The sequence below is a fragment of the Mastigoproctus giganteus genome, chromosome 1 (assembly GCF_048544385.1).
Source record: "Mastigoproctus giganteus isolate SK-2022 chromosome 1, ASM4854438v1, whole genome shotgun sequence".
In the NCBI taxonomy this organism is placed as follows: Eukaryota; Metazoa; Arthropoda; class Arachnida; order Uropygi; family Thelyphonidae; genus Mastigoproctus; species Mastigoproctus giganteus.
In genome coordinates this window covers 163,671,097-163,694,461 of record NC_143575.1, presented here as the reverse complement: position 1 = coordinate 163,694,461, position 23,365 = coordinate 163,671,097, and the positions used below count along the sequence as shown (strand labels likewise).

At 37.0% G+C, this 23,365-nt stretch overlaps 1 protein-coding gene across 2 annotated transcripts in view; it reads right to left on the bottom strand.

The window, feature by feature from the left end:
- LOC150091231 (adenylate cyclase type 1-like) overlaps positions 1-23,365 on the bottom strand; it is an 845,725-nt gene that overhangs the window by 5,901 nt on the left and 816,459 nt on the right. For both annotated transcript variants that reach the window (XM_090374793.1, XM_090374796.1), the window contains exon 20: positions 10,898-11,022. In XM_090374793.1, coding sequence (XP_090230919.1) covers positions 10,898-11,022 — 125 coding nt within the window. The remainder of the gene's footprint in view (positions 1-10,897; positions 11,023-23,365) is intronic.

Genomic DNA, 23,365 nt, shown 5'->3' with positions numbered 1-23,365 from the left:
GCACTGGAGGCAAATTGCTGCTATGGATAAAGGGATGGTTGAGGGGGAGAAGACAGAGTGGTAATCAATGGACACTGCTCATCGTGGACTAATGTTATTAGTGGAGTCCCTCAGGGTTCAGTTTTGGGTCCATTATTGTTTTCTGTATTTATAGATGATATTGATGATGGTATATCAAGCTTAATGTCCAAGTTTGCAGATGATACAAAGGTTGGCAGGGTTGTTAAGGACACTACTGACGCTATGCTGCTGCAACAGGATCTGGAAAGGTTGAGGAGATGGGCTGAGAGGTGGCAAATGAAGTTTAACATTGACAAATGTAAAGTACTACATATGGGAAACAGCAACCCCACAGCAACGTATCAACTCTGCGGTACTACACCGACAGTGGTAGAGAATGAAAAGGACCTGGGGGTAATTGTGCAGGCAGACGGGCTGCAAGAGTAGCTCATGGTGTCTTGTCAATGATATACAGGAATTTTCTAGCAGGGATAAGGAGGTGATTATTCCCTTGTATAAGGCAATGATCAGGCCACACCTTGAGTACTGTATACAGGTCTGGAGGCCTCAAGAAGGATGTAGAGCTGTTTGAATGAGTACAGAGAGGGGCAACAAGATTAGTGAATGGAACAAAGTGTTGCTCTTACGAAGAAAGGCTTAAGTTTCACAAATTACAATGTCTGGAGACTAGGCACCGGCGAGGTGATCTGATAGAGGTGTATAAAGGTTTGAGCATGCTCAATGCTGATGAGATTCTTCCTCTTGGTCAGAATAATCACCTGAGAGGGCATAAATTCAGATTGAGGAAAGACAGATGTGCAGAAATTTGCCTTTAGCCAGCAGGTAGTTTGTTGGTAGAACAGACTTCCATCCCTTGTTGTGGAAGTTGATAGCCTAAATAAATTTAAGGCTCAGCTGGACAGGTATTTTGAAGAAACAGAGGGGTGAAATGGAAGTGTTTTTTTTTGGCTGATGCTGCATAAGCTTGCTTTCTTGCATCGTATGCCTCTACTAATGCTAATGCTAATTAACAGACAACATATAAGCTAGTCTGTAATCAAGTACAAAGGAGGCTAGGCAAGCGAAGGCAGATTATGAGAAATCTTAGGCAAAGGGTGCTAAGAAAAACAGCAAGGACTTCTTTACTTATATAAATTCTAGAAGGATGGGGATGAATCATGTTGGTCCACTAGATATCGATGTTTTGACTGTTGATTATCCTGCTCATATAACAGACAAACTGAATGAGTATTTTGCATCTATATTAACGCATGAGGAATTATGTAGGGAAATGGAGGCCAGAAGCTTATTAAACTCCAACAGGGAGCTTAATGATTTTGTAATAACTGAGAGCAAAGTGGAGAAAAAATTGTTGAAGATAAACATAAGAAAGGCATCTGGGGTGGATGGGATTTATTCAGTTATATCAAAGGAGGTGGCATAGGAAGTAAGCAAACTCTTAGCCATAATTGTGAGAGCATCCTTGGACTCGGGGGAAGACCCCCCACAGACTATAGATGTGGAAATGTATCCCCAATTCACATAGGGACATCAAAGGGTGACATGAGTAATTGCAGACCTGTTTAGTTTTAACTTCTGTTTCAGGGAAAATAATGGTGTCACTGGTTAAAGAAAAGTCTTGTCTGACAAATTTCATTGGATACTATGATGTGGTTACAAAGGAACTGGATGCAAAAAATAATTTTGATATCATATACTTGGATTTCAGGAAATCTTTTGCTACCGTTGCGCATGTAAGACTACTGTACAAATTGGAGCAGTATGGCATTAAGAGCAAGTTGCTACAATGGATAAAAGGATGGTTGAATGGGAGAAGATAGAGAGTGGTAATCAATGGACACTGCTTTTCATGGACTAATGTTATTAGTGGAGTCTTCCAGGGTTCGGTGTTGGGCCCAGTGTTGTTTTCTGTATTTATCAATGATATTGATGAAGGTATATCAGGGTTAATGTTTAAGTTTGAAGATGATACAAAGGTTGACAAGGTTGTTAATGGCAGTGTGCTACTGCAACAGGATCTAAAAAAGTTTGGGAGATGGGCTGAGAAGTGGCAATTGAAGTTTAATATTGACAAATGCAAAGTACAGTAGAACATCGGTTATCCAGAATAATTTGAAAGGCTGATCTTTCTTTTTTTTTTTATTAACAGTAGTACAGTAAGCTCCAGTTAGAGTGATCACATTTGCAAATTGAATTTTGATTATAATAAGCAAAAGATCGAACATACTACCTGTTATAAAGGATTGTACAAACAAAGCCCAATAAACCGAAAACTGCAAATTGTTTTTATTCTTTTATGGTTGTGACCTCTAGAATCATATGTGACCTTCAGAAAAATATCTCAAACTACTGGATTTTTTTTCGAAAACTATGAGTGAATTTCATCTTTGTTTAGCTCCAGATTCAGTAAGAATAATATTGGCCCGAAACTGTGCGATTTATTATTTTTCTCATTTTTTTTACAGTAAAATGTGAACTAAAAGAAAATGCGTAGTTTTAACATTGCAACAAAAAACAGAAATTATTAACTGAATTAGAAAAGGGGAAAATTTAGGAAATACTCCAAAGAGTTTAACATGGAGACTTCAATGATTTACTACAAGAAAAATTCCAATGTTATAACAGAATTTGTGTCGATTATGGATAGTGAAGGAAGATCTTGAAGGAAAAAAAATGTCGAAACCTGAAAATGCTGCTTTAGAGAGTGCACTCACTTTATTTTTTTGTTTTCTTCAGAGTGAAGTTTAGGTAAACCAGTTGTGTGAAAAATCATTGAATTTTAATTGAAAATTAATAGGTAATGACGATTTTAAGGCAAGCACAGGTTGGCTGAAAAACTTTAAACTGAGACATGGTATACGTGAACTAGATATTCAAGGTGAGAAACTTTCTGCAGACAAATTGGCAGCAGTGTACTTTGAAAAGTAAGTTTGCTTCAGTAATAGCAAATTATGAGAAAGAAAATGTTTATAATGTTGACGAGACAGGATTATTATGGAAAGCATTATCTGGAAAAACCCTAGCCACTAAAAGAGAAATGCCTTCACCAGGTTTAAAGATGAGAAAATAGTGAGTTACTGTTGCTATGTGTGCAAATGTCACTGGGATGCACAGATTGTCTGTGCTCTTTATCGGTAAGTCGAAAAAACCGGGAGCATTTAAAAATATTTCTAATTTTCCTGTTTTGTATAAAAATGCCTGGATGGATGTTTCTGTTTTCAGAGATTGGTTTATGATTTTTTTAAAATTAAATTAAATTAAATTAAATTTATTTATTTAAGATTAAATTTATTTAATCTTACTAGAAAAATTATCCGGAAAATTTGGCTATCTGGAAGAGGTCTGACATCAATTATTCCAGATAACCGATGCCCTACTGTACTGCACATGGGTAGCAGTAACTCCAGAGAAATGTACCAACTGGGTGGTGTTACACTCACCGTAGTGGAGAACAAAAGAGACCTGGGGATAATTGTACAGTCAGATATGAAGTTTTCTGAGCAGTGCAGTGACAGGCTGCCAGACTAGGTCATCGGGTCTTGTCAATGATATGCAAGAATTTTGCTGGTAGGAAAACGGAGGTGATTTATCCCTTTGTATAAGGCAGTGGTCAGGCCACACCTTGAGTAATGTGTACAGGTCTGGAGGCCTCATTTTAGGAAGGATGTAGAGTTGCTTGAACAAGCAACGAAAGGGAAGTGCAACAAAATTGGTGAGGGGAATGAAGAGGTCCTCTTACCAAGAAAGGCTTAAGTTCTGCAAATTGCAGTGTCTGGAGACTAGGCACCTGCGAGGTGATCTGATTGAGGTGTATGAGGCCTTGAATGGGTTGAGAAGGCTCAATTCTGATGGGATTCTTACTCTTGCTCAGATTACATACCTGAGGGGGGCATAAATTAAAATTGAGGAAGGCCAGTGAAAATTTGCGGAGATGTGTGGAAATTTGCTTTTAGCCAGCAGGTAGTTGATTGCTGGAACAAACTTCCATGTATTGTTGTGGAATTTGATAGCTCAAATAAATTCAAGGAGGAACTGGACAAACTTTTAGAGGGAATGGATGTGTGAAATGTTTTTTTTTTTTTTTTTTTGCTGATGCTCCATAAGCTTGCTTTCTTGCATCATATGCCTCTACTACTACTTCGAGTTGCAGCATTAATCTTTTGAAATGATTTAGTATATGAGAAAGAAGCAAACAACTTAGGTGATTAATAGAATGTCTTATTAAGCCTTTATGCTGTCCCCATTTAGAAGCAAGCAATTCAGAAAATAGACCTTCTAGGGCATTTGCTGTCAATGGTGTTGCTAGTGGGGGAAATTCACTATTTAATTGCTTTATTTTACTTCTGATTATTCTTTGTTACTTCCTTGATCAATGGTGCCTCCGTAGCCAGGTGGGCAGGAGCAGCAGTGCGTAGCACATGCTTCTTGATTAGACGGTGGTTCGAGCCTGTGCCCACCAAATACGGAGGATGCAGAAAGGTCAGGAACCGACTACTGCATATCCCTGGAGCAATATGGCCTTAGTTGTTAATGCTCCTAAGAACAAAAAATAAAAAAATAAAAAATAAATAATAATAATAACCAAACCAACCAACAAGTCAATGAAAACATTGACAATAGTTTTCATCGACCAAGGAAGCAAATTAACCCAAGAGTCTTTGGCTTTTCTTCTGATATAGCAGGATTTTGCTCTGGGTCACTTAAAGTATGAGGTTGAAAATAGGTGGATGTTTATTGAACAAGTTCAATGCTTTTTTTTTTTTTTTTTTAGCATTGTTACAGTTTTCATTCCAGCAGTAATTATATGATGACACTTCCATTGTGGATTGGCAGTAGTTGCTGCTGTTAGTATTTGAGTTGTGATGTGCTTAGTAATGCTATCAGTAGGACAAGACTGAATAATATGGTCATCAGTAAAGACAGAAGTGCTGTATTTTATTTTATTTGCCGACCGGGCTAGCCGGATTGGTAAAGTGCCTGCCTGGCAACCCAAAGGTCGCAGGTTTGAATCCCGCCTCGGGCTTGAATCAGAGTAAAATGCAAAAACCTTGGGAGGTGTAATATGGCCACAGAAGCTGATGCGCCAACAACTAACCAAAAAAAAAAAAAAAAAAAGCTGTATTTTATCCAACCAGTTCTTGAAAATTTCCATATGGATTTTCTGTTATTAAGGAGAGCAATGTTTGAATTCTATATTTTAGCAGGTAATGATTGCTGTTGAGAGAATTATTAAGAACTTCCCAGTTTAAGAGAGAATATAATTTTTAATTGAAGGGGCAGACTTCAGGTGTCAAATCTGTATTGTTGCAAAAACCTCTACAATTCCACTGAGTGATATTATTAATTGTTTGGTTTTAAACATTGACTCCTACCTTTTGATTTTGAATTTACCTTTTTTTGAGAAGATGGGATGTGTATACATTTCACCTTCTGCATAATTTCCAGAATAGTTTCATCAAGGCTAGAATTGTCAATGGTATCAGGTTTCTTTCTGGCACTGTCCATGCTCTATTTGGGCTGGATGGTACCACAATGGCATGTTATTAGTTTTGTTGGCTGCGTGATGCTTGGACCATTGAGTAGGTGAGAGCAGTAACCTAGCTCATTCAAAAATTGAAATGTTTGGTGGGATTGATGTGTTGGTTTGAACTTCTACAGAATCTTTGAGAGGCTTCAGCATATTTTGTTGCAACTGTTTTCTTGCTTCTGGGTATGAAACTTTCTTTTCAATTTTCCTTTTCTCACAGACTTTGTAGAAGGCTGGATGGTTGTCTTTGCAGCTTAGGCAAATGAGTCTCCTCTGGAAACTGAGAGAGTTCAAATTTCTGACATTAGTAACACTTAATGGGGTTAGGTTAAGAAAGGATGGATGCAACAGTTTAAATATTCTACTTTTACCGATAATGGAAGGTTTGTGTAGAGAAGGTGAGTATGATGTTGCAAGTGAGAATGATCTCACCATCTTTTTTCAACATATTTCATTTTGCTTGTGTAGCTTGGACAATTTCTCCCTCAGAAACGTTCATTATATCCCACTTTGAAATGACACCCTTAGAGGTATTCAGTGTATAGTAGGAAGGGATACTTTAATTGGAATTCCAGCAAATGAGGCAAGCTTCAGTAGACTCTCAGCATTTGTGATTTTGACCAGCAGATCACCAGGTTTCTCCTTCAAACCATTTTTGCTGAACCAGCTGTGCTTTCTAGGCATTTTTGGATGCAAAATGGTGAAAAATTGCCGTGGGCTGGCTTGCTAAAGAGTATATAATAAAGAAAGAGGGATGTTTGGGGAGAATCCATCTTTAGTCTCTCTTTTTTTTTTTATCTGAAAGGTTGCTATCAAATTTATGCAACTCCATATAAACTGGAGTTGCAGTCTTAATTGGTGGAAAGTTGTCATAATCTTCATATTTTGCTCCTTTTGGCCCCGTGCATGACTGGCACTACATGTTCTTAAGTTCTATGTTCCTAAACTTTCAGTTCAACTGATGAAGGTTACCATAATAACCAAAAGCTTTTTGTACTGAAAGTATTTAACATATTCTGTTTTACTATTTAACATTAAATCTGTCATTTATTTTATTTTACTTTCCGTTTTGCTCCGTGCTACATAATAGATTATCCATACATGAAGTTTTGTATGTATAATCTATAACACAGTTTTGGTACAGTTACCAAAACCGTGTTATCACTGTTTTGGTAACCTTATTATTACTGCTTTTATGAGGTGTTGATCAAGTTCTAATTCCAATATAGAAGCAGCCAGTAAGCAATAATGAAAATAATTTTATTTCTCAACATAATTCTCTAGATGTTCAATGCATTTCTCACCTCTGTGCTGTACTATTTTTTTTTTATTTCTCCTTTCAAAAAAAAAAAAAAGCTTTGGAAATAGAGTAGAAGTGCCTCTGAAATTTCACTTACATTCATTTCTGATCTGGTATCAATATTCATGGTACCTTGCTGATAAATAGTCCTTTAAGTCAAACATTTTGGATAACAATCCATTGATCGTCACTGTTGGATTCTATTGTGGCAAAATGTTAAATTGATGCCTTAGTCATGAGTTTGTTTGGTCTGCCACTGCATTTTGTATCTTTACAGGCTATTTTTGTTTATTTTCTTAGCTGTGGCACCTCAAGTATCAACGATTGTCTCCATGTATCCCAGCTGGGGATTGTTGCAAATATTTGATCACTGCTCGTAGCTTATTTGTTTCACTTTTCAAAATTTGACACACTTCACAGTTATAATGACCCATAAAAAAGAATTAAAATAATAAAATAAAATACATGCACACTTGAAACATTTGTCAAAATTTTAATGAGAGATATATTTTTATATGCTAGCTGTATTGTTGATTATAATATTTTAGTCTTAGGATTTTTTATTTATCTTAGTCTTAGGATTTTTAGATCACTTGTTGTACAGTAAAAACTTGTTAATTTGTAGTATCTACACAAGAAAAGAATGTCACTATTAAAGAGAAATGTTCAGTCAGATACTCTTTAACATTATACTAAATTTCACAGTTTTCACTTACATTAAGTATTTTTTAATTTCATTGTGGTAAAATTGTCAATAGCAATGTTCAGTCAATGTGGCAAAGATAACAATTGTACCATGTCAAAATTCACTGTTTCTTGCACAATAATGTAAAGCAAAATGTTCAATTTTTTCTACCACTGCTAATTGTACAGTTTGATATTTAAAATATCACAAGCTGGATATTTAAAATAAATGCTATGTATATCTGGTGTGTGTCCATATTTTGGGATATTATTTGCTGTGTAATTTGATTGTAATCTATGCAAAAAGGTGGTGTCCTATTTCCCCCCTAAGAAAAAAAATTGTAGGACATTAGAATTCTCTAATTTGAAGGTGGAGATATGCAATAAATTTTTATATCTTTTAACTTGGCTTAGCAAAGTAATATATTATTAAAATGGGAGAAATGCTCACCAAGAAGCTTTTGTGGCTATTTTATTATGTAAATAGCAACTTGAGCATAAAAAATAATTTAAATCCATACAGCCAATGCAAAATTTCCCACTTGTAATCAAATGTACATTTTTCTAGCTGCATGCACACATTTCTCTCTTAGCCATTCATATAAGTATCAAGTTGGTCACCAGTTTACATAAGCACTCTATACACTCTGTGACTAGTTTGTATGTAGCTGTAATTTGCTCTTGCAAATTATAGCTACATATAAAAAGTGACATGTATTTCCTTTAGCAGACTGTTAAAGAGGCATATCACTTTTTGGCATGGATTTCAAGTATTATCTAGCAAATAATATCCTAGAACAGCATTTCCCAAAATGTATAAGAATAAAGTTCAGTTGTTTTAAGCATAAAACTTTGAATTTTCTTTTTAGAAAACCCAGTGTTCGCATGCGTGCGCGCCTTTTTTGATTTTTGAAAGGTTCCGTAGATCTTAGTAGTTTATATAGATACAGATACTATCTCTCTTTAACATGTATGTACAATTATATATATAAAAAAGCTCTTGTTTGTTTTATTTAATGTAAAACTCATACACTGAGCTACATGACTATTATGGTGGCAAAAATGAAACTCTGCAATCTTTGTTATTACATGCTAAGAAACTGAGAAATATTTCACGTACCACAATACTGTAGTTAATTTTTTTTTTTTATCATCCATTGCAAAAGTATTTTTTTCCTAAAGCATATTCATTGTTATTATCTCTCTCTCTCATTGAGCATATACATGTAGTGACATAAATGAAGATGTACAGCATTTGCATTGGGAAATCATGTACTTTAAGTGGTGTGAAAATGGATTACGTGTGCACCCATAACGTAATGGTATGTGATTCCACACCCAGTTTTGGGGGAATGAACTAGAAAGGAAAATTTAAAGGTGACATATATACAGTAGTGTATTTTTGCTATAGCTCCATTCAGTTTTATTAAAACAATGTTTAACTGTAGTTGGGCATTATTTGAATAAAAATTATTCCTTATTTAGTTATTCATTATTTTGATTCAAACTTTGCATAAATCATTATACATAATTTCTTATAACTTTCTCTCCTAATACCCTGTTAACTGTTTATTCTTGTATTATGGCAAATGCAGAATACTGTTTTCTTTCTTTCTTCGTTGACAAAGTTCAGGAATTAACTAAACTTAAAATATATTTGAAAATAATAAAAAAAGTTTTTGTTAAGTATATTATAATACACCACCTTCTACTGCTGCTGTTGAAAGACTTGTCACCATGACCAATCTGCTTAAATCACATAAACTTACTAATGAAATTTTTGAGAAGAGGGTTGTGCTGTGAATTTAGAGAATATTGATTAGATGCAGCAACATATTTGAGTTATTTAAGTACTAAAATAAGGGGTAAAAAATGAGGACGGCATCAGTTGAATGGCTGGAGCTTACAACACACACATTTTTTCTTTTAATTTGTAATTTTCATGCCTAGTAAACAATTATTTTGAATAAAACTGTATTCATAAGCTATGAATAAAAAATTTATTTGAGTAACAAATAAGTGAATAATTTATTCTTCTTAACAGAAGAATTTTAATTTTGAATTGGACAAATTCACAAGTCAGTGGCCAACTAAGACTTTGAATTTCATTGTAGGCATATTTTAAATTATCCATACTAAAATTCTTATAAAACTCTATTATATCATTTTATCAGAGAATGGTGATTACTTTGAAATACTAAGTAGTTGGTATCCACATTTTGAATAATCTGATATCAAATTAATAAGGATATACTCTGCTTGCAGTAACACTGACTAACTGTCTTAATAATAGACTTCAAAACTATTTAAATTCTAACAGATTTGTGTGAGCATGACCAAGAGCCTTTGATATCACAACACCTGTTTTGGTGTCCTTTTTCTCAATAAAAAAAATATATATATATATTTTTTTGCATTTATCCATCATTTTTGCGATTTCTACACAAAAAAAAAAAAAAATTAAGAGTAACTGTTAAATAACGAAACAAAATGTCTTTTTGCAGTGCAACAGAATGCACTAAAACAAACTAAACATTTGTTCTCTCTCCCTGTTTTCTTTTTGAGTGGCGAGTGTGAAGACAGCAAAAGGCTGTGAGATAATAGGAACATTAATCTCCCAATGACGACTTATAATGCCACTTCTTGTTGCTTATTTATGACTTGCAAAACATATGTTTATACCTATTCTATTTATTACTTGACTTTTATAAGTTCTGGTTGTTTTGTTTTGGTGTATCCCGGTTAATCCGATCTCAGTAAATCAAGAGTCTGCTGTATTTTATGACAGGTATAGTTTAACCGTAGTAGATTTAAATATATATTTTATAGGCAAAGATTAAGAAAAATGCAGTCTATTGAAGATCTACCATCATGTTCCTGCAGTATAAAAGAAAAAGTTTATCAAAGCAAGTTACAAAGAAGGAAAATATCCATGATCTCACAAAGTTCAGCAACATTTTTCTGAAAGTGCAAAGATAACTACTTTCAGCATGATCTTTTAACTAAGGTAAGTGAAATGAATTTAAAATTTATGGGTACATCACAAAAAAAGGCACACTACAGCCATAGTAGCTAATGTACCAATAAACAACCATAACACACACACATGACAAAATATCATGTGTGTTACAAGAAATGTATGTGCTTTATAGCAGACTGCTACTTATTTTGCAATAAAATGAATTTCCTGTATAAATAAAAAAAGGGGGGGGGGAAATTTTGCTCTTTAGTCTTTATACCATTGTAGGTCAAAGTAAATACAATTTCATAAATACATATCAGTTTTTTAAGAAACACTTCGTTTATTATGCTACTAATAAATTTAACCCTTATCTTTATTACTAACAAAGTATTAACTGTCTTACTTGTGTATGATTTGGTAATCCTGTACTATCCATTCTACTTGCAACATTTACTGTATTTCCCCAGATATCGTACTGTGGCTTTCTAGCACCAATAACTCCAGCTACAACTGGACCTATGTTTAGACCTGAAAGTTTAAAAGCATGTATTATATCATATATATTTCAGTACTCAGATAATGCAGCATAACAGAGTTTAGCTGCTCACTTAGTTATGATATTCTGCAATATACGTATAAGGGAATTACGTATATTTCCTTATACGTATTATGGCAAGTATAACTTCTCTGAATCTAGTAGCAATATTGCAATGAAACAATAACATGTACAATGATGGTCACACAATTCCACATAGTGGAACTGTGCGAACATGTTTTTGTACATGTTTGTTTCACTGAAATGATATATTTCAATATCCTGGAATGGGATACCATTTTAATCATACAACATGGCACTAAAATTAAATTTGAGTGCTGTTGTACCTAAGACACCAATATCAGATATTGCAGAGTTTATTCTGATATACAGAAGGTTCTTTGCTAGTATGACTGCATGCTACATAAGGCTGTGAATAACTAGAGATATTTTCTAAATCAAACTTTCTTTTAAAAAATGATCTGTTAGGCATTGGTTTAACAGGTAAGTTTGATTTAGAAAATATCTTTGGTTATTCACAGCATTATGTAGCATGCACTCATACTAGTAAGTCAGTGCAAATTTTTTTTCCATCATTATCAAGACAGTTCTATTGAGATGCATGAAACTACTTGAGTGCTAGCAGAAGCATATGGGCTACACTCAAATGTGCTTTGTAGGTAATGTCTCCTTTCAGCCTACTATTACTTTTTGCTATATATATTGATGGAAAGAACAAATGCACTGACCATTTTGATTCATACAACCATGCTGAACCATTTGGGGTGAAGGGTTATGCAGGAAACTTTACTTTTTTGGTATAACCTCATAATTAATAATAATAAATCATAAATATCTCTCACCAGTAATAATACCTGCATGACTAATAGGAATATTCACTGGGCTGACAAAGTAAATTTCAGTATTTATCACAGTTTATACAGTGGATTCCAGTTATTTGGGCCACCGGTTAATCGGGGCAGCTGTTTATTTGGGGCAAATCTTAAAAAACCAATCGAGAAAATAGCCAGGGTTTACTTCGCTTAATTGGGAAAAAATGCCGTTTAATCGGGGCAGGAGACCTCAGCACTGGAGATTACCCTACGACCGTACCACGTAGTTCGGTCGGATTTCTAGAGGTCACAACCATAAAACAATAAAAACAATTAGCAGTCACCGGTTTATTGGGCTTTTCTGTTAGTGCAATCTATCATAAACGGACAGTAAATTCGATCTTACTGAATTTGCGATAATACCGACAGCTGGAATTCTGTGGGTTATTATGGTGAAATGTGTTTACACTTACATGGAATCTTCAATCATATAAAAAAAATAATTTTCAGAATCTTCTCTTCATTCCTATTTTTAAAGCTTCGTAATTTGTTACTCCGTTCTCACTTGCACGTATTGTGTTACTTGCAATTTGTGTGTGCTGTGTTCTTTGTTATTGATTGCTTATCTTTTTACTGTTTTAAATTTTAACCCCCACCCACAAATGTCAGTGAACAGAAATGTCAACTAGTTAGTACGTACATATTACAGTACATATTAATTATTCCGATTATCACGTATATTCTTCCGATTTTCAGGTATCATTTAATTTTTTAATTGGTAAGGTAATAAAGATTAAATTTGTGCTTAATATATCTTTACTTTTATAGCCTGGGGATAATATTCCTCCTATTAAAATTCAATTCACAAACATGATCACAATGACCGGCTCTTACTACACATCGTATAGTGAACGGTACTTTACTGTGGTGAGTTCGTCGTAACGTGATTTGATTGTACAGTGAACTAATTGTAAAGGGGGGAGGGGGGTACATTGTATTTTTAACTATTTACATGAAACTTTGAATAATTGGGGCAGCCGCTTAATTGGGCCAAAATGCACTAGTCCCGATGTGTCCCAAATAACCGGAATCGACTGTATATATCTATATACATGGTAGGGTTGTGGGAAGAGAGTTTTTTAGCCATGTTCCATCGATGATCGTTTTTAAGTAAGTATCATGTCGGACAATCAGATTGAACAGGATATGTGATTTGTTATTGTGTCAGATGGGGCTTAAATGCATCAGAAACAGTTAGAGGTGAACAAAGCATATGGCATTGAATGTCTTCGTAGGACGGCCATATTTAAATGGAACAAGCAATTCAGTGAAGGTCGTGAGTCTGTTGCCATGACAAGGCCTGATCAGCCTTCCGTCTCAGCAACTCTTGAGAAAATCACAAAAGCCCAGGAAATCTTGCATGAACATAGGCAATTACACTTCATGAATTAGCTGTGAGAATGTCCATTTCATATGGTAGTGCTCACAATATTATGAAAGCTCACCTGAAAATTTCACAAATCGGTGGCTGCTGGATTCCACAAAATTTGACTCCAGAACAAAAACAGCAAAGAGTAGACTTGTGCAAATAAATGCTTGATTGTTTTGAAACACAGGGTCAAAACTTCTTAAATCGAATAGTGACTTGTGACGAAACTTTGATTTTTCACTATGATCCAGAGATACAACAACAGTCGAGTGAGTGGAAGAATTCAGATTCACCAAGACCTAAAAAATTTTGAGCCCCACGGCACAACTATGAATGCGAAAGCATACTCTGAGGTTCTCAGAGTCAAACTTCGCCATGTCATTCGTGAGAAATGTCAAGAACATTCTGGTGTGAAGTGGTTTCTCCATCAAGACAGTGCCAGGCCCTATACCTGGCTAATATTGTGCAGCCGGTGATCCCTGCCATAGGTGCTGAGGTTCTACCATATCTCCATTATTCACCGGACTTACCCCCATGTGATTTCTTCCTGTTTCCACATCTGAAAGTGATGAAGGAAAGCATTTCACGTCTGACAATGATGAAACACAATGTTAATACTTCGGGTCTTTCAGAAAATGGCTTGCAAGAAGCATTTAATATGTGGGTACGATGGTGGAAAAGGTCTGCAAAGTTCAAGGGAGAGTAATCCACAGAAGATTCAGATGAAGACAATTAAGATAAGATCTTGCACCAGTCTGCGAATTAAATGATCACCCCTTATATTTAAAAAAAAAAAAAAAAAAAAAAAAGTATTAACATCTTTTCTTAGAAGTGTATTGAGTTTTTTTTTTTTTTTTTGACTGAAAGTGAAACTAATAACGATCATTCCAATGAAACCACTCTGATAGATATTAATAAAGCAGGGAACCCATGAAATGGTTAATATCTCCATACCCCAGGGGCTCACATCTGGTGAGTTTGGGCTTGGCACACCCAGGATATCATCATCCTTCTCTTTCTTGGTGATTCCCTTCTTCTCTCTCTCTCTCTCTCTCTCTCTCTCTCTCTCTCTCTCTCTCTCTCTCTCTCTGTCTCAGGGTAACTTGGGAACTTTTTTTTTTTTGGCTAGTGCAGTCTTCCTTGTACCATATAGCTAATAATAATATCAAATGCTTCAAAATATAGAGGAAACACACTGAATGCACCTCAGACTATGAGGAAATATCCAGTTCATAGGTTATGCCAATAATTATTGGCATAACTTATGAGCAGGATATTTCCAGTGTATGTGAAATTATAATTTACACATACACTGATTGGTCACTTTATTAGTTACACCTACCTAGTGAGTAAGGATACTCAATTAGATTGAGCAAGCCACTGCAGTAAACTGAATTTAGTCTCACGTTCCTGGAACCATTTTTGGCCTTGTGCCATGGTGCATTATCTTAAAGAGCTCATTCATAGATGGATAAACAGATGTTGCTCCACTATAATTAATGGGCCCAATGTGCACCACAAAAACACTTCCACACAATTATATTGCCATTGCCATTATCACTGGCATTCATTATCAACATCTTATTAGCCCATAAGCTCATGCTGTTTCTGCCATATTCTGCTCCTTCCATCAGCATGCAACAGCAATACTGCATTGTTCATCAGACCATGAAATGTTTTTCTGATCCTTTACTGTCCAAGCATTGGAGTTCCTGAGCCTGCTGTTGGCAGGAATGGAACCAGGGTCAGTTTTTAGCCGTGATACATCATCTGTGACAAGGTATGAGGAGTTGTGCATTTTGAAATGTCTTTTTGGTTACCACTACAGTTGTTTTTTTAACTGACTGTAGGCTTCTTGTTACCCTGCACAAGTCTTGTTGGCTCCAGTTACCCAATGAGCTCTTTCCCACAATAGGTTCACTGTTGTTTCGATGGTATTTGGTTATTAGACCAATTTTCCATGAACACAAAGGCGCCTCCGTAGCCAGGTGGGAAGGAGCAGCAGCAGTGCGTAGCACATGCTTCTTGATTAGACCGGAGTTCGAGCCCGTCACCACCAAATACGGAGGATGTGGAAAGGTCAGAGAATGACCACCACATATCCCGGAGCAATATGGCCTTAGTTGCTAATGCTCCTAAAAACCAAATAACAAACAAACAACAACAAAACATGAACACAATTGTAAATAAAAATCCTGGCAGAGTTAGCATTAGCATTAGTAGAGGCATTTGATGCAAGAAAGCAAGCTTATGCAGCATCAGCCAAAAAAAAAAAAAAACCCACTTCCACTTCACCCCTCTGTTCGTTCAAAATACCTGTCCAGCTGAGCCTTAAACTTATTTAGGCTATCAACCTCCACGACAAGGGATGGAAGTCTGTTCCACCAACCAACCACCCGCTGGCTAAAGGCAAATTTCCGCACATCTATCCTACATCTGTCTTTCCTCAATTTGAATTTATGCCCTTTCAGGTGATTATTCTGAGCTAGAGGAACAATCCCATCAGCATTGAGCATGCTCAAACCATTCAAGGCTTTATACACCTCTATCAGATCACCTCGCTGGTGCCTAGTCTCCAGACACTGTAATTTGCAAAACTTAAGCCTTTCTTTGTAAGAGCACCCCTTTGTTCCATTCACTAATCTTGTTGCCCTTCTCTGTACTCGTTCCAGCAGCTCTACATCCTTCTTGAAATGAGGCCTCCAGACCTGTATACAGTACTCTAGGTGGTGGCCTGACCATTGCCTTATACAAGGGAATAATCACCTCCTTATCCCTGCTGGAAAAATTCCTGTATATCATTGACAATACTCCATGAGCTACTCTTGCAGCCCGTCTGCACTGCTCAGGGAACTTCATATCTGCCTGCACAACCACCCCCAAGTCCCTTTCATTCTCTACCACTGTCAGTGTAGTACCACAGAGTTGATACGTTGCTCTGGGGTTGCTGTTTCCCATGTGTAGTACTTTACATTTGTCAATGTTAAACTTCATTTGCCACCTCTCAGCCCATCTGCTCAACCTTTCCAGATCCTGTTGCAGCAGCATAGCATCAGTAGTGTCCTTGACAACCCTGCGAACCTTTGTATCGTCTGCAAACTTGGACATTAAGCTTGATATATCATCATCAATATCATTTATAAATACAGAAAACGATAATGGACCCAACACTGAGCCCTGAGGGACTCCACTAATAACATTAGTCCATGATGAGCAGTGTCCATTGATTACCACTCTCTGTCTTCTCCCCCTCAACCACCCCTTTATCCATAGCAGCAATTTGCCTCCAATGTCACACTGCTCCAATTTGTGTAGCAGTCTTCCATGTGCAACAGTATCAAAAGCCTTTCTAAGATCCAAGTATATAATATCAAAGCTATTCAATGCATCCAGTTCTTTTGTGACTGCATCATAGTATCCAATCAAATTGGTCAGGCAAGACTTCCCCTTAACAAAACCATGCTGTGTCCGAGCTATAACTGAAGTCTTCTCTAAATGATCCTGCAGTGCTTCTTTAACCAGTGCCTCCATTAATTTTCCTGGAACAGAAGTTAAGCTCACAGGTCTATAATTACTTGTGTCAGCCTTTGATCCTCCTTTGTGAATTGGGGTCACATTTGCACATTTCCAGTCTATGGTACCTCCCCTGAGTCCAAGGAAGCTCTCATAATTATGGCTAAGGGTTTGCTTACTTCCTTTGTTGCCTCCTTTAATATAACTGGATAGATCCCATCCACCCCAGGTGCCTTTCTTGTGTTTATCTTCAATAATTTCTCCTCCACTTTACTCCCAGTTATTTCAAGATTCTGTAGCTTACTGCTAGAGTTGAATACACCACTGGCATTCCCCTCGCTGAATAACTCCTCATGTGTGAATGTCGATGCAAAATATTCATTTAGTTTGTTAGCTACCTGAGCAGGATCATGAACAGTTGACCCATCAATATCAAGTGGACCAATCTGATTCATCCCCTTCCTTCTAGAGTTTACATAAGTAAAGAACTCTTTGCTGTTTTTCTTTGCATCCCTTGCCAAGGATTTCTCGTAATCTGCCTTCGCCTGCCTAACCTCCTTTGTAACTTGGTTGCATATCAACTTGTATCTATCATAGGCTTCTGTGTCATGTGTTAATTTGTAAGTATCCCATGCATTTTTCTTCTCTGCCATATGCCTCATTAGTTCATCTGACATCCATTTTGGCCTAAACCTTGAACAATATTTCTTAGTTGGTATGTAAAGCCTAGTAGCTTCCAAGATAAGTTCTTTGAATGCTTCCCATTTTGCATTTGCTGTTGGTAACATCATGAGTTGGTCCCACTGTATAGAATTTAAATACTGTCTCAGTCCATCGTAGTCGCCTTTACGGAAGCAATAACCCTTTCCTTTACCCCTAATGGTAGTTACCTCTTTGAGTAAATCCCACTTCAGCACACTGTGATCACTGCCGCCTAGTGGTTCATTTATCTGCAGATTCTTAATGCATGAAGTATCACTGCTGATAATCAAATCAAGAGTATTACTCCCTCTAGTTGCCTCCCGAACATGCTGATGTAGAAAACAATCATCCAATAAATCCACAAAAGCCCTGCTAGTGTGTGAGTGACCAGCCCCCAAATTCCAGTCAATATCTAGGAAATTAAAATCTCCCATTATAAGACTCTCTGATTTACTGGCCCACTCTATTTCCCTGTACAGTATCTTATTATACTCATCAGAGTCATTAGGCCTATAGCACACTCCTACTCTCAATTTTGATCTCCCAGTGCTTATGTCACACCAAACTGACTCAACACTGCACTGTCCAGCGATGTCGACTGGCTTCACTTCCTTGGTTTTTATGTGTTTCTTAACTAATAGCATAACCCCTCCCCCCTTCCTATCCTGTCTATCCTTTCTGTAGACATTGTACTCCCCAAATTCCAGTTCTGCATCCCTTATATCTGTGTGACACCAAGTCTCTGATATCCCAACAATATCTGCCTTTGATGTTTTGAGCAATACCTCAAATTCATCAAATTTATTTACTAAACTCCTAGCATTGGTGTACACGCAAGTATACATGCACCTATTTCTATTCTTAGCTACCCTAACACAACCCATGTGTTTACTTGTACCGCAATGACTCCCAGCAGTCTCTGAAATATCCTGCATCTTGTTTTTCAGGCTTCTGCTCATTCCAATAGAAGCAGTGCAAGAATCTCTTTCACCTCTGCCAGTGGCTACTGTTAATCTATTCGTCTTTGTCTCCCCCCAAGCTAGCAGTTTTCCAACCCACCTAACAATGCCTCGATAGCATTAGCAAATATTCTTGCACCCTTTCTATTTAAGTGTATCCCATCCCTGTAGAAGCAATCTCTCCTGTTAACAAGTACAGTCCAGGCTGAAAAAAATTCTACCCCTTGAGCCTTGCACAGTCTTTCAAGGGCCAAATTGATCGACAAGGCTCTCATCATATACTCCCTCCTATCGTGTCTGGGCAGAATTGCAGACACTTTCAAATTCAACCCTAATTCTCGGCTTTTGTTCAACAGTGACCTGTACTTGTTAAGTAATTCTGCCGGTCTCCTACTCTTAATATCATTAGTAAATATCATTAATATCATTAGGAAAGGCTTTTGCTTTTGTAAGGATAATTACAGTAGTCATGGACAGCTTTTAAATTCTACACAGTAGGACCAACTGATGTTATCAACAACAAATTCTAAATGAGAAGCATTCAAGGAAATAAACAGAGAAGCTATTAGGCTTTTCATGCCAACTAAGACCTACTGTTCAAGGCTAATATCTAAATGGACGTCAGATGAACTGATGAGACTTGTGGCAGAGAACAAAAATGTGGAGAATGCATTTAAATCATCAGGTAGTACAGAAGCCTATAGTAGATATAAACTAGTCAGTAATCAAGTCACAAAGGACGTTAAGCAAGCTAAGGCAGATTATGAAAAGTCTCTGGCAAAGAACAGATGCAAAGACTTCTTATGCTTATATTAACATTAGAAGGAAAGGGTTTAATCACACTGGGCCATTTGATGTCAGTGGTATAATTCTTGATGACCCTGCTCAAGTTGCCGACAAACCGAATAGGTATTTTGCATTTACATTCACTCATAAGAACTTCTTTAGGGACTGGAATGACAGAAGTTCATCGAAACCTAACAGGGAGCTAAATGATTTTTTTGATGATTAAGACAAGTTTGGAAGAGAAATTGTTGAAGCTTAACATAACAAAACACCTGAGGTGGAAGAAATCCATCCAATTATATTAAGGAAAGCAGCAAAGGAGGTAAGGAAACCCTTGGCCATAATTATATATCCAGAGAAGAACAAAAGGGTGCTCTCACCAAGGAAAGCTTCAGTTCTGCAAATTGCAGTGTCTGGGGACTAGGCACCTGCAAGGAAATCTGATTGAGGTGTTTAAGGCCTTGAATGGATTGAGTAAGCTCAATTGATGACATTCTTCCTCTCGCTTTCTCGTGTCATAAATTCAAATTGAGGAACAATGGGTGCAGAAATTTGCCTTCAGCCAGCCTGTGGTTGATTGTTGAAACAAACTTTGGTTTGTTGTTGTGGAAGTGGGTAGTTTGAATAAATTCAAGGAAGAACTACACAAATTTTTGGAATGGATAGATGGGTGAGGGGTACTTTTCTTTTTTTGGCTGATGTTCTATAAACTTGCTTTCTTACATCATTTGCCACTACTGATACTATATCATCTTCAGCCATTGTTGATCCACTGCAGGATGACACCCTCCTCAACACGTCTCCATTAACTGCAGTCTTATGCTTTCTGCTGCCATTGTAAACCAGAAAAGTTCACGATTTCATTGATCCACCTCATCTCTGGTCTTTTTTTTTTTTTTTTGGGTGTTTAGAGCCAAGTGGTATCCGTTACAAAATTAGTTTGGTCCATCTATCATCAGTTCTTTTTGGTATATGACCTTCCCATTTCCATTTTAAGTACTACGTTCTTTCAGTGATGTCACAGACCTTGGTTTGTTGGCAAATCCTTGCACATATTTTTTGGTCTCTTTTGGTTATGTTCAAAATTTGACACTCCATACTTCTTTGTGTAGCTTTGACATTCAATGTTCATATTTCACAACCATTTGTTAGGACAGGTAGGATACATTGATCAAAGACTTTTCTTTTGAGATAGAGTGGCAATTTTGTCATGAAGATTATATTAAGCTTTCCAAATCTTTTCCATTCCAATTTTATGTGCCCTTCAATTTCTTGTCCAAGGTAAACATATCTTTTCATCTGCCATGATGTTTTTGGTCTGGTAAATTTGTTTAACATAATCTATGTTTTCTTAATATTCATCTTCAAACCAAACTTTTTGCTTTTGTGCTGAAATTAGCATTAGTTGAGCCATATGATGCGAGAAAGCAAGCTTATACAGCATCAGCCAAAAAAAAAAAAAAAACTCTTCCCATTTTGCCCATCCTGTCACTCCAAATGTTTGTCTAGTTCAGCCTTAAATTTATTTAAACTATCAACTTCCACAACAACAGATGGAAATCTGTGCCAGCAATCAACTACCTGCTGGCTAAAGGCAAACTTCCGCACATCTAATCTACAGCTGTCTTTCCTCAATTTGAATCTATGCCCCTTCAGATTCTTAGTCTGAGCAAGTGGAAGTATCTATCAGTATTGAGCCTGCTCAAACTATTCAAAGCCTTATACACCTCAATCAGATCACCTCGCAGGTACCTAGTCTCCATATTCTGCAACTTACAGAACTTAAGCTTTTCTTTGTGAGCACATCCCTTTGTTCCTCTTGCCAATCTTGTTTCCCTTCTCTGTACTCGTTCTACCAACTCTACACCCTTCCTAAAATGAGGCCTCCAGACCTGTATGCAGTACTCAAGGAATGGCCTGACCATTACCTTATACAAAGGGATAATCACCTCCTTGTCTCTGCTAGCAAAATTCCTAATATCATTGACGAAACTCCATGACCTGCTCTAGAAGCCCATCTGCACTGCTCAGAGAACTTCATATCTTTCATTCTCCACCTCCCTGAGTGTAGTAACCCACAGTTGGTATGTTTCTCTTGGGTTACTGCTACCCATATGCAGTACTTGGCATTTGTCAATGTTAAACTTCAGTTGGCAGATTCCAACAGGATCTATAAAAGTTAGGCAGATGGGCTGACAGCCCAGCTGCTTAACTTTTATACATCCTGTTGCAGTAGCATACTGTCTTTACTGTTATTAACAACCCTGCCAAACTTTGTATCATCTGCAAACTTGGACATTAAGCCTGGTATACTTTCATCAATATCATTGATAAACGCACAAAACAACAATAGGCCCAGCACCGAACCCTGGGGGGACTCCACTAATAACATTAGTCCACATAATGCAGCGCCCATTTATTACTACTATCTGCCATCTCCCACTCAACCATTCCTTTATCCATTGCAGCAACTTGCTTTAATGCCATACCGCTCCAATTTGTATAGCAGTCTTCTATGTGCAACTGTATCAAAAGCTTTCCTGAAATCAAAGTGTATGATATCAAAATTATTTTTTGCATGTTTAATGTTTAACTTCAGCAATATCTCCTCCACTTTGCTCCACAATATCTCCTCCACCTTTTTTATGTTTAATTTCAACAATATCTTCTCCACTTTGCTCTCGGTTATTACAAAATCACTTAGCTCAGTGTTAGATATACTTCTGGCATTCCTCTCCTTAAATAACTCCGCATGTGTGAATGTAGATGCAAAATATCAGCTATTTGAGCAGGAACGTCAACAGTTGAACCATCTATGTTAAGTGGACCAATCTGATTCATCCCCTTCATTCTAGAGTTTACATAAATAAAGATGACATAAATTGCATTAGTAGAGACATTAGATTAGCATTAGTAGAGACATATGATGCAAGAAAGCAAGCTTATGCAGCATCAGCCAAAAAAAAAAACAAAACAAAAAAAAAAACACTCTCATTTCACCCCTCTGTTCGTTCGAAATACCTGTCCAGCTGAGCCTTAAACTTATTTAGGCTATCAACTTCCACAACAGGGGATGGAAGTCTGTTCCACCAACCTGCTAGCTACAGGCAAATTTCTGCACATCTATCCTACAACATCTGTCTTTCCTCAATTTGAATTTATGCCTTCTCAGGTGATTATTCTGAGCAAGAGGAAGAATCCCATCAGCATTGAGCATACTCAAAGCATTCAAGGCTTTATATGCCTCATTCACTGTTGATCATCTCGCCGGTGCCTAGTCTCCAGACACTGTAATTTGCAAAACTTAAGCCTTTCTTCGTAAGAGCAACCCTTTGTTCCATTCACTAATCTTGTTGCCCTTCTCTGTACTCCAAGCAGCTCTACATCCTTCTTGAAATGAGGCCTCCAGACCTGTATACAGTACTCAAGGTGTGGCCTGACCATTGCCTTATACAAGGGAATAATCACCTCCTTATCCCTGCTAGAAAAGTTCCTGTATATCATTGACAAGACACCATGAGCTACTCTTGAAAACCATCTGCACTGTTCAGAAAACTTCATATCTGCCTGCACAACTATCCCCAGGTCCTTTTCATTCTCTACCACTGTCAGTGTAGTATCACAGAGTTGATACATTACTCTGGGGTTACTGTTTCCCATATGTAGTACTTTACATTTGTCAATGTTAAACTTCATTTACCACCTCTCAGCCCATCTGCTCAACCTTTCCAGATCCTGTTGCAGCAGCATATGTCAGTAGTAGGCGCCTCCATAGCCAGGTGAGAAGGAGCAGTAGTGCGTAGCACACGCTTCTTGAATAGATCGGGGTTCGAGCCAGTCACCACCAAATACGGAGGATGCAGAAAGGTCAGGGAATGACCACCGCATATTCCCGGAGCAATATGGCCTTAGTTGCTAATGCTCCTAAAAAACCAAATAATAATAATAACAGTCAGTAGTGTCCTTAACAACCCTGCCAACCTTTGTATCATCTGCAAACTTGGACATTCAACTTGATATACTATCATCAATATCATTTATAAATACAGAAAACAACAATGGACCCAACACTGAACCTGAGGGATTCCACTAATAACATTAGTTCACGATGAGC